This window comes from Chiloscyllium plagiosum, chromosome 6 (genome assembly GCF_004010195.1).
Source record: "Chiloscyllium plagiosum isolate BGI_BamShark_2017 chromosome 6, ASM401019v2, whole genome shotgun sequence".
Taxonomy (NCBI): domain Eukaryota; kingdom Metazoa; phylum Chordata; class Chondrichthyes; order Orectolobiformes; family Hemiscylliidae; genus Chiloscyllium; species Chiloscyllium plagiosum.
Window position 1 is genome coordinate 48,420,472 of NC_057715.1, and position 18,400 is coordinate 48,438,871.

At 40.2% G+C, this 18,400-nt stretch overlaps 1 protein-coding gene across 3 annotated transcripts in view; it reads right to left on the bottom strand.

The window, feature by feature from the left end:
- The window catches only part of zmp:0000001236 (mastermind-like protein 2), a 423,342-nt gene extending 405,488 nt beyond the window's left edge, over positions 1 to 17,854 (bottom strand). For 2 of the 3 annotated variants that reach the window (XM_043691467.1, XM_043691466.1), the window contains exon 1: positions 16,776 to 17,854. In XM_043691467.1, the coding sequence (XP_043547402.1) occupies positions 16,776 to 17,099 (324 nt within the window). In that variant the 5' untranslated portion in view covers positions 17,100 to 17,854. The remainder of the gene's footprint in view (positions 1 to 16,775) is intronic. The other variant, XM_043691468.1, reaches the window with a different exon arrangement.
- Between the last annotated feature and the right edge of the window lie 546 nt (positions 17,855 to 18,400).

Here is an 18,400-nt window from a genome sequence, read left to right on the forward strand (position 1 = left end):
TGTAGATTTCTCCAGCTTCCTCATTTCCCCTCCGCCCACCTTATCTCAGTCCCAACCCCGGATTCAGCACTGCCTTCTTGATCTGGAGTCTTCTTCCCGACCTCTCCACCCGCACCCCCTCTCTGGACTATCACCCTCACCCTCACCTCCTTCCACCTATCGTATTCCCAGCGCCCCTCCCCCAAATCCCCTTCCCCCTACCTTTTATCTCCGACTGCCTGGCACACCAGCTTCATTCCTGAAGAAGGGCTTATGCCCAAAACGTTGATTCTCCTGCTCCTCGGATGCTGGCTAGCCTGCTGTGTTTTTCCAGCATCACATTTTTCAACACATGCAAAGATAGTAGTGGCAGAGACAGTAATGGAGAGACTCGAACAAACAGCTCTGCCAACATCCAACCCAAATTTTGGGTCCGCCAAGTGAATGACACCTTTGTCGTCACTTAATGAAACAGACACGCGCGACCATCAATAATACCCTTACTGGCATAAAATTCACTAAAGGTGGGGGGAAACAACAACAAACTGCCATCTCTAGATGTTACAGTACAGAGAACAGCCAATTGAGAACTTCAAACCAGCGTCTCCAGCAAAACAACACCTATGGACCAAATACTGAACTGCAGAAGCAATCATCCCAAAACCCAGAAACACAGCTGCATCAGAATATTACTTCATTGAGCCACCTCACACTGAAGAGCAGAGGAAAATCACCTATACAATGTATTCAAAAAGAACAGGCACCCAATAAATACAGTTCACCGATTTCTCAGCAACAAACCCAAACAAGCAGACAAAACATGTCCAGAAACCTTAGCAACTCTCCCCTATATCAAAGACATCTTGGAAATGACTGCCAAACTACTTTTACTTTTGGCATCATGGTAGCCCACAAACCCACCAATACACTAAAAAAAGCAGCTAATGAACTTGCAAGATCCTATATAGACAACAAGAAAAACTAATGTCATTTACAAAATACCTTGCAAGAACTGTAACAAACAGTACATTGGACAAACAGACAGAAAGCTAGCCACCAGGATTCATGAACATCAACCAGCCACAAAAAGACATGACCCCCACTCACTATCTTTACGTACAGCTGAGGAAGGACACCACTTTGACTGGAGCAACATTCATCCTAGGACAAGCCAAACAAAGACAAGCGCGAGAATTCCTAGAAGCATGTCACTCCAACTGGAACTCTATCAACAAACACATTGACTTGGACCCCATTTACCACCCCAAGAAAAAGAACAGGAAATGATATCACCACAGGAAATGACATTGCCATGGGAAATGACATCACCAACCCAAGGAAACCTAAACACATAAATAAAAGTGGGTCATACCACCAGTGCTTCACCGGATGCTCACTGATGATGTTACCTAGCATGGTCTGAAAATGAACCTTCCAGCTCAGCTAGCAAAACTTACATCCTAAAATGTCATTATTCAAAACATAAAAGATTGGTTCAGGACAAACACCGCCCAACATAACTATACATCCATTAGCCAATTAGCTTTAAGTCAGATCCTTGTTCAAAGTAGCAATGACAGTTCGATCTGCGATAGTACTAAGTCATGCAGGAACATGGGTCCCAAGTTCCTGAGTTAGCTGACCATAGCCAGATCACAAGTTGCGTTGCTGCAATTAAGCCCAGTTGCTTCATTTGAAGAATGATTTTGGGTGCCTAATTCCTATCCATTGGCAGTTACTGGAAAGTGTATCTGTGTACTTAGATCAACCACAATCAGCCTTAGCCAGGATGCCCTGCTGACCCTCAGTAATTAAAGTCCTCAATGAGAAGTGACTATTTAGGTAAGGTACTGAAGCATTATTGTAACCATGAAATATATCCTTGCACAGCCGCACCTTTAGGAGTAGGAGAGTCAAAAGAAAAATCGGGGAAAATGTACAACATGCAGGAGATGTCTGCAGGGTGTCTGCAGTTTCCATGGTGTTGTGGAATGGGAAGAAAAGGAATTCACCAGCACTCTGACTGAATACAGTTTGAAACATTTGCTGGAACTGTAGTTACTGGCTGAAAAGAGGATTAGGGTCTGCAATAATATCCTCCCAAAGAGGATTATCATACAACTACACTGATTGTCAACATTGTTTCTGAAAGATGATAAGTAAAATGTCAGAAGGTCACCAGCACCCATGAATCTACATGTTAAGTTGAATTCCTGCCAATGGGTAGCAGGCAGAGGATAGGAAGAGAAAGGTGACACAGATATCTCTAAACAACAGTTTCAAAAGAGAAAAGGTAAATAAATCGTTCACACCCGAGCATAATGATCACTTTTTTTCATTGTCCTCTGTACAGAGGTATCTGTAATAGAATATAACATATGAAATTGCTGAAGTATAATGTGTTTATAGTTTTGCACTAATCTATAACAATAGAATATCAACAACATGTCATCCAGTGATATGCAGGCGAAATAAAGTAGCCAAGAGAAATGCAGGGTTACCAGGACAGGGTAAGGGGTAGGCCTGGGAAGAATGCTTTTTAAGAGGGTCAGTGTGGACTCTATGGGCCGAATGGCCTGCTTCCACACTGTACGGATTCTTGGATTCTACAAAGAAGTTCTCTCAAATTGCTCAGCTGCTCAGGCAATTATTTGGTTATCCATTTGTCACCGCGTATCATTAGCATACTCAAGCGCTAATTTTATTTATCCATTTGTTTGAAAAGATGATGAAGCATTAAGTTTCAAAATTCCACAAAGCATAATATCAAAGCAGCTTTTAGACCATACTGATCTATGCCTGAGACTTTGCAGCACAAAAAATGTGAACCATACTTGTGGACACAAACAAATTCAAAAACCAGGGCCTCAGGGTAGTTGTCTACCTGGTAACAGTTTTGTGATGATTATCCAATGTCGACAGCTACCAAGCTACAGATGTTTTTAATGATGAGAATACATTTCATTAGTAGACTGTCTAATTGAAAGATGTTAACAGGTGAACAAGGCAATAGGATAAAGTGTTATACAATTCATTGCTTACAATAATCCTGACAGTCATTAAATGCCATGCCACATGGCATCAACTATGTCTCTGAATAATTTAATGCATGTGTACAGCATCTGGAGATGTACAAGAGACAAGATAAATGTCATGACCTGTTGCGTAACAGCTGCATAAATGTCAGAAAGTGTGATGTGTGGGGTCGGGGGAGGTGTATGTGCGCATGCACGGAGGGGAACACTTCCGTTTATTAATGTACCACATTTGAAAATGAAAAGAAGCTAAAAATTATAAAAGTTTCTGTGAATATCACAGGAGGTTCAGCAATGTAAAGCCTAAGAACACATACTTAAATAAGGAGAGTGGGGTTAAAATTTAAGCAAGCTAAGAGAAGCACAGTAGAGATATATGGCTACAACAACATATTAAAAGGATACAAGAGAATCAGATGACAGTACCAACATTTGTATGTACATACAGACACACATTCGTGTTAAAAGAACAGGGGATGTTTAAAATTGGGGCTGATAATCCAGAGACCCAAATAATGTTTTGGGAACCTAGGTTCAAATTCTGCCAGTGCAAATGGTGGAAATCAAATTCAATTTTTTTTTAATCTGGAGTTAAGAATCTAATGAGGACCATGAAACTATTGCTAATTGTCAGGATATCTGGTTCACTCATGCCCTTTTGGGAAAGAAACTGTCATCCATAGCTAATTGTGCTGGCCTACCTGTGACTCCTGACTGAACAGATTGATTCTTAACTGCCCTCTGGACAATTAGGGATGGGCAGTAGCCTAGCCAGCGATTGCCTTATCCCATGAATTAATAATTAAAAAAAACACATTTGGAAAAATGTAATTTCATTGTATTCCGGTTCTCAAATTTAAGTCAATGTGTAGAAGAAACAATTCCCAGGTTGTTCATACTTCCTGCAGCTGGCAGACTGGATGAGATCACTTTTGAACAAAATGCTTCCTGAAGGTTATTATATTTTTGTGCAAAATGACACAGGTCTTTGAGATATTTTGTAAATAATAAAATTAGGAAATTAGATCATGTTTGAAAAGTTCCTGACCTAAGTCGTGAATCTGTACTTCCGTTTAGTAAATGTACTCAAAAACTATATTCAAGATATTCACTGGAGATTAGCCAAATAAGAGGGAATTTGACTGAAATGTAGAAAATTCCAACAGGGCTGGATAGACTAGATGCAGGGATGACATTTTATTTAGCTGGGAGGTTGGGAGGTGGGGTTGGAGTTGGTGGTGGGGGTGATCGAGAGCACGTGGGGAGGTGGTTGGTGTTTGTGCTTCCATAACATGAGATCACAGTCTCAAGATATGGGATACACCATTTTTATGCTGAGACGAGGAGAGCTTTCTTCACTCAGAGGGTGATGAACCTGGGTAATTCTCTCCCACAGAAGGCTATGGAGGCCAGGTCACTGCAGTTTTATGAAAAAATATAGATTTTTAGAGATGTCAAAGGGTATGGGGAAAGAGTATTGAAACAGAGCCTTAATGACTGAATTTTGGCGTGACTCAAATGACTTACTCCAATTGAGTTGAGGATCATCAGGTCACCCATGATCTTTTTGAGAGTGGAGTCGACTCAATGGGCTGAATGACCTTCTGCTCCTGAGTTTATGCTTTTGTGTTCTTATTTCCAGAATTCTGCAACTAGGTAATAATAATCCATTAACAGAGAGGTGGAATGAGCAAGTTATAGAACGCACATTGAGTATAGGAGTTGGGAGGTCATGTTGCAGCTGTACAGAACATTAGTTAGGCCACTTTTGGAATACTGCATGCAGTTCTGGTATCCCTGCCATAGGAAGGATGTTGTGAAACTTGAACGGTTTCAGAAAAGATCTATAAGGATGTTGCCAGGGAATGGAGGGTTTGAGGTATAGGGACAGGCTGAATAAGCTAGGGCTGTTTTCTCTCAAAGGCTATGGGGGAAACCTTATAAAGGGGAATGGGTAGGGTGAATAGACAAGGTCTTTTCCTTGGATTTGGAGAGTCCAATACTCTCCCAACATTGGGAGATAGGTTTAAGGTGAGAGGGGAAAAATTTAAAATGGATCTAAGGGACAACTATTTTCATAGAGGGTAGTGCATGAATGGAATGAGCAGCAAGAGAAATTGGAGGAAACTAGTACAATTGCAACATTTAAAAGGCATCTGGATTGATATATGAATAGGAATGGTTTAGAGGACTATGTGCCAGATTCTGGCAAATGGGACTCGATTAATTAATTGGTGGCATGGTGGCTCGATGGTTAGCACTGCTGCCTCACAGCACCAAGTTACATTCTCAAGTGAAATTTAACAATTGGTGTCATGTCGGCCCAGATAATGTATTGAAGGTGTGAGCTACCCTGTGTGAGGCTGTCTGTGCCACAATGGTCAGACTGATTCTCATCTAAAAAATTGATTTACAGGACCTCTACAGGGATTTACAGATTTACAGGTTTACAGGAATTCTAATTTAGGATATCTGCTTGACAGCTTTATGATTCTATAACTGCATAAGATTTGATCATTTCCAAACTTGAAAAACAAGGGATGATAAATTGTTGTCACATTCATTCCATTCTGCAGAATACGGTAGCAGATTCCACCAGCTGCTATGTAATACTGAGACCTTTACAAAGTTAACCATTCCATCATTATATGAATTACATTAACAACACAAATCAACAATAAATTCACCCAATACATATCTATAATGTAAAACCTCTGACCTTGCAGGATGGAGATAATGAGGGATATGGAGTAGAAAAAAAGGGAATGTTAGCAAGTTGAGGCAAAAAAAAGCCATTGTTAAAAAATTATTGATGAATCTTGTTGCTCTAATGCAAGAGACAGGAAGGAAGCAAGACAGTTGAATGTTGGGAAGGAGTTTGGTCAAAAGGGCAACTGAAAGAGGAGTCACTGAAGATAACAACTTATTAATATTTAAAATTTATCTACGGTCTTTGGCATTAAAAGAGATTTTCTTTCTGTGTCCGGCATATTATAATGGAACACAATTGGAGAAGGATGAAAAATGGTTTAAACCTCCTTATTTGAAGATGACGAAGTGATTATCAATGAATACAAAGGATTAAAGGGTGTACTCTCTTACCCAAAGTATACCTTTGTTGGAAAGAAGCCTCTGAAGATCTTCCTCTGGTTGAAACTCACTTATCTCTCATTAGTTGAATATATGCATAAAGATCAAAAATAAACTGACTGGTGTTTAGTTCTCACCACAAGGTTTACGTAAAGATTTGTAGTTTATGTGCCAGTTACCAAGGTTGTTCCCAGTTCCCAGCTCAGCGAACATCCCCACAATCATGGCATCTCACCACAACTTCAAAGCTATCAATTCAATTGAAGGTGGTCAAAGCTACTTGACCTGCAATGAAGAATTAGTAACTGTTTTAAACATTACTTTGTTACCTACTAACTTAGCATGATGAAGTATTACTAGAAAACTATTAAAGAATACTCACAAGACTTTCAATATTGTTGATCTCGCTGCTTAGCATGTATATGCAATAAAAAAGAACAAAATGTCCAATGGCAAGAAAATAGATATTTGACATGGTCAGAAATGTTATTAAGAGAACAAATATCACAATTACTGTTATCGTCTTTTTCAAAATTATAAAATTTATGTGTAGCTAGATAACCTGCACTTAGCTGGGCCAAGCCACAATACTTTACACAAACAATTCAACTTCTAAAACTTAATCATTATTGCTGAAAAGTATTGGTGAGGTAGTCAAAAATAGTGAAATAAAAATACCATTGTTTCTGAATTCACACTCCCCTAACATTTCCTTTCATCTTCAAAAGTTCATGATAAAGGACAATCTCACAGCTAGTAACTATCTTCACGCAGCAACCTATACAATAAGTGCTACAGACTAACTCTCAGAAGTATCCCAAGAAAGTCTTATCCTGAACCCAGCCAAAATGCAGACACAGGCAGGTTCCAGCATAGATCACGGAACATGCCATCCTGGTCCAAAGATGCTGAAGCCACCTGTATAGATCACGCTACCACTCCAGCTTGGTCCACTATTCTAGAGACACTTGTAGATATTTTTCTAATCAATCCATTTAGAGATGTTATTACAAACCTCGAGATTAGGTAGGACTATTAGTAGTATGGTTTAGCTACGTATATTTCAAAACTGAGTCAACAAGGGTGTTAAATTTACAGTTCTGATTGTCATGTCATGGAGTTTTTTTACAGTTGCCCTTCTGAAATTAATCAAATTTACGTAGCAATCACAAAGGTACATAAGTAATATTCTATTACCCTGATGCAGTTATGTAAGATATGATTTGTTCATTTAGCATGCAAAACAATACTTTTCATTCTATCTCGGTACATATGATAATAATAAATCAAATTAATGACTTGAAAGTCAAAATATTATCCAAATTACCAACTTATGTTGAAATAATTCCCAGAAGAAACTGGAAAAGGGTCTTGTGGTGGAGTGATAGGGGCCCTACATATGGGTGAGAAGATATGGACTCACACCTGCCTCGGATCTATGTCACATAGAGTCATAGAGATGTACAGCATGAAAACAGACCCTTCGGTCCAACCCGTCCATGCCGACGAGATATCCCAACCCAATCTAGTCCCACTTGCCAGCACCCGGCCCATATCCCTCCAAACCCTTCCTATTCATATACCCATCCAAATGCCTCTTAAATGTTGCAATTGTACCAGCCTCCACCACTTACTCTGGCAGCTCATTCCATACATGTACCACCCTCCAAACAAATTTATTAAAAATAATTTAGAACTGGCCAGGAACAGATTAGGTCATTCAAGTTATAAAATTGCAGATCACGGGAAAAGATTTTACTGATGGTGTTAATTACACATCTCTCACCAGATTTTCAAACCTCAATTTCAAAACGCAATTTAAAATAAACATGAATGAATCAGTTAACGTATTCACATTATTTATACTGTACATCAATTAACTAATTGGACAGTGTTTTAAAATATCAGTCAAATAACAGGGTATCAAATTACTTGTGTAATTTTTATTTTCATTGATGCAAGAGTTGTTTCTGTTAAAGCATCGAGTTTTAGTTTCTGATGCTCATTGTCAGCATCAAGCACACATTATGTTACGTGCCTACAGCAGGGATGTCCTGAAATAGTGCAATGCTTCTCCCAGTGTTGTCTTTCCAAAGAGACACTGAACAGCGATTATAGAGTCATAGATATTTTGGATGGAGGTTTGCTCAATGAGCTGAACGTTTTGTTACCTTACTGAGTAACATCTTCAGTGGACCTCAGGCGAAGCAAGGCTGAAAATTCCTGCTTTCTATTTATATGTTTGGGTTTCTTTGGGTTGGTGATATCATTTCCGGTGGTGATGTTTTTTACCCAGAGAGTGGTGGGGGCATGGAATGCGCTGTCTGTGGGAGTGGCAGAGTCAGAATCATTGGTGACCTTTAAGCGGCAATTGGATAGATACATGGATAGGTGCTTAAGCTATGACAAATGTTCGGCACAACATCGTGGGCCGAAGGGCCTGATCTGTGCTGTATTGTTCTATGTTCTATGTTATTTCCTGTGGTGCAGTCACTTCCTGTTCCTTTTCTCAGGGGGTGGTAGATGGGGTCTAATTCGATGTGTTTGTTGGTAGAGTTCCGGTTGGAATACCACGCATCAGAACATTATTTCAATGAGCCAACACACTGCAGCACAGAGGAACTACGCAGAGCAGGGGAAAATCACCTATATCGTGTATTCAAAAAGAATGGTACCCAATGAACATAGTCCACCAATTTCTCAGCAACAAACCCAAACAAGCAGACAAAACACATCCAGAAACCCTAGCCACTCTCCCCCACAGCAAAGACATCTCAGAAATGACTGCCAGACTACTCAGACCCCTTGGCATCATGGTAGCCCACAAACCCACCAACACACTAAAACAGCAGCTAATGAACTTGAAAGACCCAAGACAGACAATGAGCAAAACTAACGTCATTTACAAAATACCATGCAAGAACTGTAACAAACACGACATTGGACAAACAGGCAGAAAACTAGCCACCAGGATACATGGACACCAACTAGCTACAAAAAGACATGACTCTCTCTCACTAGTATCCTCACATATGGATGAGGAAGGATACCACTTCGACTGGGACAATATATCCATTCTAGGACAAGCCAAACAGAGACATGCACGAAAATTCCTAGAAACATGGCATTCCAACTGAAACTCTATGAACAAACACATCAAGTTAGACCCCATCTACCACCCCCTGAGAAAAGGAACAGGAGGTGACTTCACCACAGGAAATAACATCACAACAGGAAATGACATCACCAACCCAAAGAAACCCAAACATATAAATAGAACGCAGGAATTTTCAGCATTGCTTCACCTGAGGTGCACTGAAGATGTTACCTAGTAAGGTAACGAAACATCTGGAAATGAACCTTTAGCTCAGTGAGCAAACCTACATCCAAAATCTCAACCTGAGCTACAAATCTTCTCAAAACTCACTAAGTCATAGAGATGTATAGCAGAGAAACAGACCCTTCGGTCCAACTCATCCATGCTGGCCAGACCTAGTCCAATTTGCCAGCACTTGGTCCATATCCTTCTAAACCCTTCCTATTCACATTCCCATCCAGATGCCTTTTAAATGCTGTAAGTATACCAGCCTCTAACACCTCATCTGTCAGCTCATTCCATACGTGCACTACCCTCTGCGTGAAAATGTTACATCTTAGGCCCCTTTTATATCTCCTTCATCTCACCCTAAACCCATGCCCTCTACCCCACAGCAGCAACAAAGACCTTGTCCATTTATCCCCTCATGATTTTATAAACCTCAATAAAGGTCACCCCTCAGCCTCTGTTGCTCCAGGGATAATAGCCTCAACCTATTAAGCCTCTCCCCTATAGCTCATCCTCCAACCCTGGCAACACCCTTGTAAATCTTTTCTGAACCCTTTCAAGTTTCATAACATCCTTCCAATAGGAGAGTGACCAGAATTGCACACAATATTCCAACAAAAAGTGGCCTAACCAATGTCCTGTACAGCTGCAACATGACCTCCCAACTCCCATACTCAATGCTCTGACCAATAAAGTAAAGCATACCAAATGCCTTCTTCACGACCCTATCTACCGGCAACTCTATTTTCAATGAACTATGCACCTGCACTCCAAGGTGTCTTTGTTGAGCAAAATCCCCAGCTTGCCTGTCCTGTTGACATAAACTTAAAAATCTCATGCCATTGTTTGACAGAGTTGTCCTGATGAATACTTGTCCAATGCCAAAAATAATTTTACAGATTTACAACAACAGGATTTGAACGAAGAAGTAAAGAAGTCTTGCATGAAGTTTGAGAGAGTTCTGGTGAGACTGCACCTAGAATATTGTGTGCATTTTTACTCTCCTGATCTAAAGAAGGATATGACTGCCATCGAGGGAGTGCAAATAAAATTCATGAGACTAATACCTGAGATGGAGGGATTGTTCCAGCAGGAGTGATCCTGGAGATTGGTCCTGTATTCATAGAGTTACAAGAATGAGGGGTGACCACATTAAAGCATACAACATTCTTACAGGGCTCAACAGGGTAGATGAAAGGAAGATATTTACAATCGCTTATGCGGATCTAGAACCATGAAAGAGAGTCTTGAGAACAAGAGGTATGCCCTTTAGAGTTAAAATGATTAGGAATTTGCTCACCCAGAGGGTTGTGAATCTTCAGAATTTTCTACTCTTGAAGGTTATGAAAATCAGGAGCTAGAGTCAAAGACAGAGATCATTTGACTTATAGTAACTAAAAGTGTTAATGAATATGGGGATAATGTGGGAAAATTATGTTGAGGTAGGTATTAGCCATAATTTGGCAAAGCAGGCTCAAGGGGCCCAATGGCTTACACTTGCTTATATTTCCTGTTCCCAATTTCATATCTACAGTTTGCAAATGGATGCCATTTCTTTACATAAACTTAATGACTTCTAACTTTATAGACTTAATTTGAAGTGTTTTAAATTCAGGAACAGCCTGAAAATGCTACATAGTACAAATTATTTATTTTCTTAAAATTTTCATGCAATAAAGCAAATACTGCTCATCAAATATATTCATTATGAACTTATTAACAATTCATGTTGGCATGATTTAAAATTCTTCCAAAGTATTCAAAATCAAATCTGTTATACACATGATGTCACAATATGTTCAAATGATTGTTTGTTGGAATCATACAGTATTACAGTTGAATATGATTAAATTTATCATAACTTAATTACTTTTTTACCCAGCATATTCACAAAACTTAAAGACCTCAATGATGAGTACAAGTTGCACAAGTTTGATTTGTATTTCCTTGAATTTAGAAGATTTTGAATGATCAAGGTCTGTAAGATGGAAAAACAATCCAAATGGCAACTACAGAGAAATTATTTTATCACACTGAATCCAAAACAAGGGAGCATAACCTTAAAATTGGAAATGAACCATTTTGGGGTAAAATCAGCAAATACTATCCAAGTAAAGATCAGTGGAAATCTGGGACAATGTTCACCTCAAAAGGCTGTAGATGCTGAACTAATTGAAAGTTTTGATGATTGCTGTTATTAGGTTTGTGAGACTCATTTGCCTATACCTGCTGTAATATCATATACTCATGCATTATTCCTGTAAATAGCAAGACAGCAGCAATGAGGTAGGCAGCATCCAAGCTCTGAGCCCGGGGCTCTTACACTCTTTCCATTTTTCTTTTCTCTTCTTCTACTGGTGTACTTTTTGCCTTTTTTTCAGCTTTTAAAGTTTGTTTTCTTTTATTTCCCTTCTGGAGACAGCTCGGTCATGGAGGCGATGGCATTCGGGTCTGGAGTGTGGCACTGGGTGAGCCCAGAGCAGGATTCAACAGTTGAAAGAACGAGCCCAGTATGGAGAATAAATCAAGCCCTCATTGTGGAATGCAAGTCCTCATGGGGAAAGCCCAATGTGGAACTTCTACAGACTCATGACTAAAGAAGGACTGTAATGCTGAACATTTAAATTTATTCTTTATTTTTCCACACTGTACTTGAGATTTTGGAACTAGGTACTGCCATCATTCCAGAGTCTTCAACCTCTTTTTACCAATACTTAAGCTAACCAACAATAAGTATGTATGTTAGTATTTATTGTACATATTTAATATGTGGTAAATGAAATGTATTTTGTGTCATTAGAACTTCAAACAAATTTAATACTGAATAGTAATTTCTCACATTTTAAATCACTCAAGCAATGAAAAATTGTTTGAAGTAAAATTGCATCGTTTTGTTTTCCCATGTATGTTTGGAAGAAAGTGTGTTTTAAGCAATGGAATGCTTGACTAAAATCCTGCAGTTCCACCACAGGTGGTGGTAAGTGGTGACAGCAGTTTAAAACAATCAGTTAAGATATCACATTGCTGTATTGTTACAGCACTAAAACATTTTCACGTCAGTATAATTTTTCTTATACAGTACTGAACTCATGTTCTCAATAAGGCATCTGTTAACATTATATAAACCTACAGAAATACATAGTCCCTTTGTTTCCTTCTGCTTATGTTTATTTTAAAAGTGTGTTCCTGTCTTATGAATTTAAAACCTGTAAAACTGTTCATGAAAAATGGTATCAATAAGCTTAATTTTTTGGAAAAGTGATTGTAATCAGTAATGAAATAAAAACAAATAACCTGGCATTGAGCGCAAGGCTGTAACTCAATCTCAATGAAGTTCATAATCTGCTAAATGCTTCAAATTCACAGTTTGAGATGTCATCACAATTGGTTGAGTGAATTACAGCTTGTAACTATTTGTATAAATATTGTATATGTCATGTATAAACACAACACCGAATATCTCAGATTTTTTCAATGAGTAACTGGGTGATATGGAGGGGTCTCTGAAATGATTCACCAAGCTGGTTTTAACCAAAGTACAAAAACATTTTCAAATGCATCAATAATTCCTGTTATTCCTGTTCACTGCACAGCAAGCCCTGTTGTAAAGAAACATTTGGGCATCAGAAAAGAACACATTGAAGACACAGATTAATGCTCTTGCCTGCTAGATACCTGCTGACACTCATCATCAAAACTTAAGTATATACTTGGGTAATATATAGGGGACAACTGCCACCTCTGGAAACATGCCCCATTTAGCAACCTCCATTTTCAGAAGGAGGGAATAAAGGAGAAAATAAAGAAGTAAACGTTCAATGCTGAAATATCTTTGTCACAAAACTGTACCTCAAAAAGCTGAAAGTTTATCTACCAATATCAACAGGTTTTAGTCCTGGTGATATATTGAACATTCACAAAAATCTCAGTGGACTATGAAACTTGTCTTTTGTCCATATAAACACGAACAGTAAGTTATAAGTAAGTTGCAAACCACTTGCGAGTAGAGTTCAAATACCCTTTTACATTAAAGAAGCAATACATATCAGTTTAAAGTCTGATAATTATGTATTTGATGAACTAATTGTGTAACTTTTTTAAAATGGGATTAAAAAGCAACACCAAACTTGCTTCAATCAAAGAATGTCTTATCCTAATATTTACCACCATTAGTATAAGCAAATGAAATTTACTGGCCTATTCACACGTTTTGAGTCAGCAAGTTCAATTTGTGGATTACAGGAGGGGTTCCTGACTCAGTATGTAGACAGGCGAACTGGGGTGGGGGCAGTGGGGAAGGGGGGAGGCCATATTGAATTTGGTGCTCGGCAACAAGCCAGACCAGGTGTCAGATCTCTCAGTGGTAGAACATTTTGGTGACAGTGACCAGAACTGCCTCAACCTTACCAGACCCATGGAGAGGTATATGAGCAGCCAGTATGGCACGGTCGCTCAGTGGTTAGTACTATAGCCCCACAGTGCCAGGGACCCAGGTTCGATTCCAGCCTTGGTTGACTATCTGCGTGGAGTTTGCGCATTCGCCCTGTGTCTGTATGGGTTTCCTCCAGGTGCTTCGGTTTCCTCCCACAATCCAAAGATATGCAGGTTAGCTGAATTTACCATGCTAAACTGCCTATATTGTTCAGGAATGTGTTGGTTAGATGCATTCGTGGTAAATGTAGTGTACAGAATCTGGGTGGGTTACTCTTTGGAGAGTTGGTGTGGACTTATTGGGCCTAATGGCTTGTTTCCACACTGTAGGGATTCTATGATTGCCTGTATGGGAAGGTGTTTAACCGGGGGAGGGGAAATTATACTGCATTCGACAGAAGCTGTGGACTATAAATTGGAAATAATCATTCAACAGGAAAAGCACAACAGAAATGTGGAGGCAGTTTAAGGAGCACTTGTTGCTAGTGTTGGATAACTTTGTCACAATGAGACAGGCAAGGAATGGTAAGGTGAAGGAGCCTTGGATGACAATAGCAAAGGAGCTTCTCATAAAAAGGAAGAAGGAAGCTTACTTAAGGTTGAGGAATCAAGGATCTGGCACAGCTTTAGAGGATTACAGCCTAGCTAGGAAAGAACTCAAAAATAGATGGAGGAGAGCTAGGAGGGGGCAAGTAAAACCCTTGGCAGGATGGATTAGGGAAAACCCGAAGGTGTTCTGCACATACGTGAAGAATAAGAGAATGATCGGGGAGAGGGTAGGCCAATCAGGGATAGTGGAGGGAACTTGTGCCTGGAGTCTGAAGAGGTAGGGGAGGCCCTAAATGAGTCTTTTTGCTTCAGTATTCACGAGAGAGAGGGATCTTGTTGATAGTGAGAACACAGTGGACCAGGTTAACAGGCTTGAACAGATTGATATTAAGAAGTGGATGTGCTGGAAAATCTGGGAAGTATCAAGATAGATAAGTCCCCGGGCTGGACCAGATATATCCAAGATTACTATGGGAAGCAAGGAATGAGATTGCTGCATGTCTGGCAATGATCTCTGCATCCTCACTCTCCATGGGAGTAGTACCAGCTGATTGGAGGTAGGTAAATGTTGTTCATCTGTTCAAGAAAGGGAATAGAGAAATCCCTGGGGATTACAGACCAGTCAGTCAGTCTTAAACCTGTGGTAAGCAAGATACCAGAAAGGATTCTAATAGGATTGATTAAAGAGAGCCAGCATGGCTTTATGAGGGGCAGATCATGCCTCACAACCTTTACTGAGTGCTTTGAGGACATGACAAGTTGATGAAGGTCGAGCTGTGGATGTGGTGTATATGGATTTCAATGAGGCATTTGGTAAGGTTTCCCACTCTTGGCTCATTCAGAAATTTAGAAGGTATGGGATAAGGGAAATTCAGCTATCTGGATACAGAAATGGCTGGCTGATAGAAGACAGCAAGTGGTAGTGGATGGAAAATATTCTGCCTGGGGTCAGAAGCAAGTGCTGTCCCACAGGGATCTGTTCTTGGGCCTCTGCGCTTTGCAGCTTTTATAAATGACTTGGATGAAGAAGTGGAAGAGTGGGTTAGTAAGTTTGCCAATGATACAAAGGTCGGTGGTATTATAGATAGTGTCGAGGGCTGTTGCATGCTACAAAATGACATTGACAGATGCAGAGCTGGGCTGAGAAATTGCAAGTGGAGTTCAACCTGGATAAATACAAAGTGATTCATTTTGGAAGGTCGAATTTGAATGCTGAATACAGAGTTAAAGACAGGATTCTTGACAGTGTGGAGGAAAGTGGGATCTTGGGTCCATGTGCACAGATCCCTCAAAGTTGCCACCCAAGTTGACAGGGTCGTTAAGAAGGTGTATTCCAAGTTAGACCACACTTGGAATATTGTGTCCAGTTCTGGTCGCCTCATTATAGGATGTAGATGCATTAGAGGAGATTTACCAGGATGCTGCCTGGATTGGAGGGCTTGTCTTATGCGGAGATGTTGAGTGAGCTATAGCTTTTCATACTGGAGAGAAGAAAGAAGAGAGGTGACTTGATAGAGATGTACAAGGTACTGAGAGGCATAGATAGAGTAGATAGCCAGAGACTTTTCCCCAGGGCAGAAATGGTTGTCATGAAGGGTCACAATGTAAAGGTAATTGGAGGAAGGTATAGAGGAGATGTCAGAGGTAGGTTCTTTCCACAGAGAGTGGTGGGCACATGGATTGCAGTGCCAACGGTGCTAGTAGACACTACGGACATTTAAGCAGCTGCTGGACAAACACATGGATGGCAGTAAATTGAGGGGTGTGTAGGTTAGGTTGATCTTAGATTAAGATAAATGCTCAGCACAGCATTGTGGGCCAAAGGGCCTGTACTATGCTGTACTGTTCTATGTGTGATCAACAGTTTCTTCCAGTGGGATGCAAGGGCCATTCAATTCAAAATAGGCTTTCAAAAAGGATACACTAAGAGTAAACCATCCACACAGATCACAGTTTAATACTTTACAAGAAGGCAAGGGAACTAGCAGACTGGGGCTGTTTGATAACACTTATGGTACTTTAAATAAGTTAAAGAAGTATGGTTGCAATAATATGGCACAGGGCCATGTTTACTTGGGACCGCCTTTGTATTGCAACGTATATCTCTTTTAAAACAAACTATTTGTTCTTCGCAATTTCATTCAAACCGTTTTCGGTGAAGTCTATCAATAAGCGTGCGTGAAAAATGAAAAGTACAGCTTTACAACATTTTTTAAAAACAGTTAAAATTTAGAAAGTAATTTGCTTATGCGAGTCTAATTCATTGAAACAAAAGAAAACAAAACTCCAATGAAGGACATTCCAAATAGATCAACGTTTGAAGCTTTGGTTTTAAAGAGAGCGAGATTTCAAGGAAGCAAACTTACAGCAATGAGGGTGAGGTTTCTGGGTTCACTGGCTGCATTAGGTCCTGGAGACAGTTCACTGTCGCAGTTTTTGGGAGCCCGGTTGTTTTCGGGCTGTTGTTGGTGCTGTTGTTTGGCTTTGGGGGTCTTCTTGCTGCGTGTTTCCAGGTACTTCTGGTGTAGTACGAGTTTGTCCCTGCGCTCTTGTTCGATGCGCTGCGGCTGGTTCTGCTCGTAGCGGACCTGGCAGACTGCATGGTGCCGGCGACATAGCTCAATCCGTTGTCTCAACCTCTCCACGATCGCGCTGTGTTTTGGGTTTGGGGGCATATTGTAATCCCCCATTTTTACCTCCCAGCATATAATTTTGACAAGTTTTCGTCCGCCGATTTCGCTTCTTTAACCTTACACCACCCTTTCCAAAATGGATTGCAATTAAAAAAAACTTGGTTCCTTTTATTTGGACTAAACCAAATCTACTTTACATCATGAAAATGAGAAAACTCAATTTTCTCGTGTTACTGTGATTTCCTTCTGACAAACAAACATGGGAGACACAGGCCCCTTTAATGCTCCAACGAATACTTTTTCATAACACACAATATCTTTGGATCTGTTCGCTGTTCACACGATCCTTTTCTTCCGTCCCGACCAAAGAGAGGAAAATGAGGGGGAGGGCGAGGAGGAGGAGTGAAGGGAGGGAGATTCGAGGAGGAGGAGTGAAGCGGGGGAAGAAAAGACAACAACATACAGAAAAGTGTTCAGAAAAAAACATTTCCCGCTGAAACTTGGGAAGTTGTTTCTGACCTCAGGCGGATTCGGAGCAGGGAGGTCACTGCTGCTGTTCGTCCAGATGCAGGAAGCTTTGTCAGCGCTGCCAGGACGGCGGTCTGGAGCAACTTTTCAGGCGGTACTGTTTGCTATGCGCCCGCCGCTGTTTGCTCACTAACTACTCCGTGTGTGAGAGAGTGAGAGGGGAGGCTCTCTCCCCACACTAGCGGAATGATATCGCTACTGCCTGAGTAAACAAGGAAAGGGAAAGGAAAACAAAACCCAGACTCCCAACAGCAAACAAAATGGTCGAACAGGCATTTAAAAGAGATGTAAAGGAAAGTAAAGCAACTGATTCAGATTAATTTTAAAAAAGTAAAATTTCAAGACGATGGAAGCTTCGGCTGAAGCCGGAGTTTGACTCCGGTCAATTTAATGAACAGGGAAACTTTTGTAAAATGGCTTTCTTTTGCTTCGAGGCGATCGATCTTAAACCGTGTTCCCTGGAATTACTGATTGTTTCCTCTCACTTCAGTACTGATATTTTATACAATTGGAGAAATGCGTGAAGATATTTTGACAGAGTAGTGTAATCCTGATGTGTCATTTATACCTCATCTTAAAATTAAGATTTCACTTATCTAAGTTCGTGTGTAAATTCAGTTCCTTTTTAAAATTAAAATTAAGTATGAACCAATTTATTTTTTTCCACAATCCCCACCTTGGCACCTTTTTTTCAATGGCTATGCTTCTCCATATTTTCCAAGAGAATCACTGTCAGTCCATACCGAGAAAGCCAATATCAACAGCTCGGTGTGATGGACGACTTGCTTAGAGACTGCTGCTCCCTTTCTAAACCGCAATAGCCTTACCAG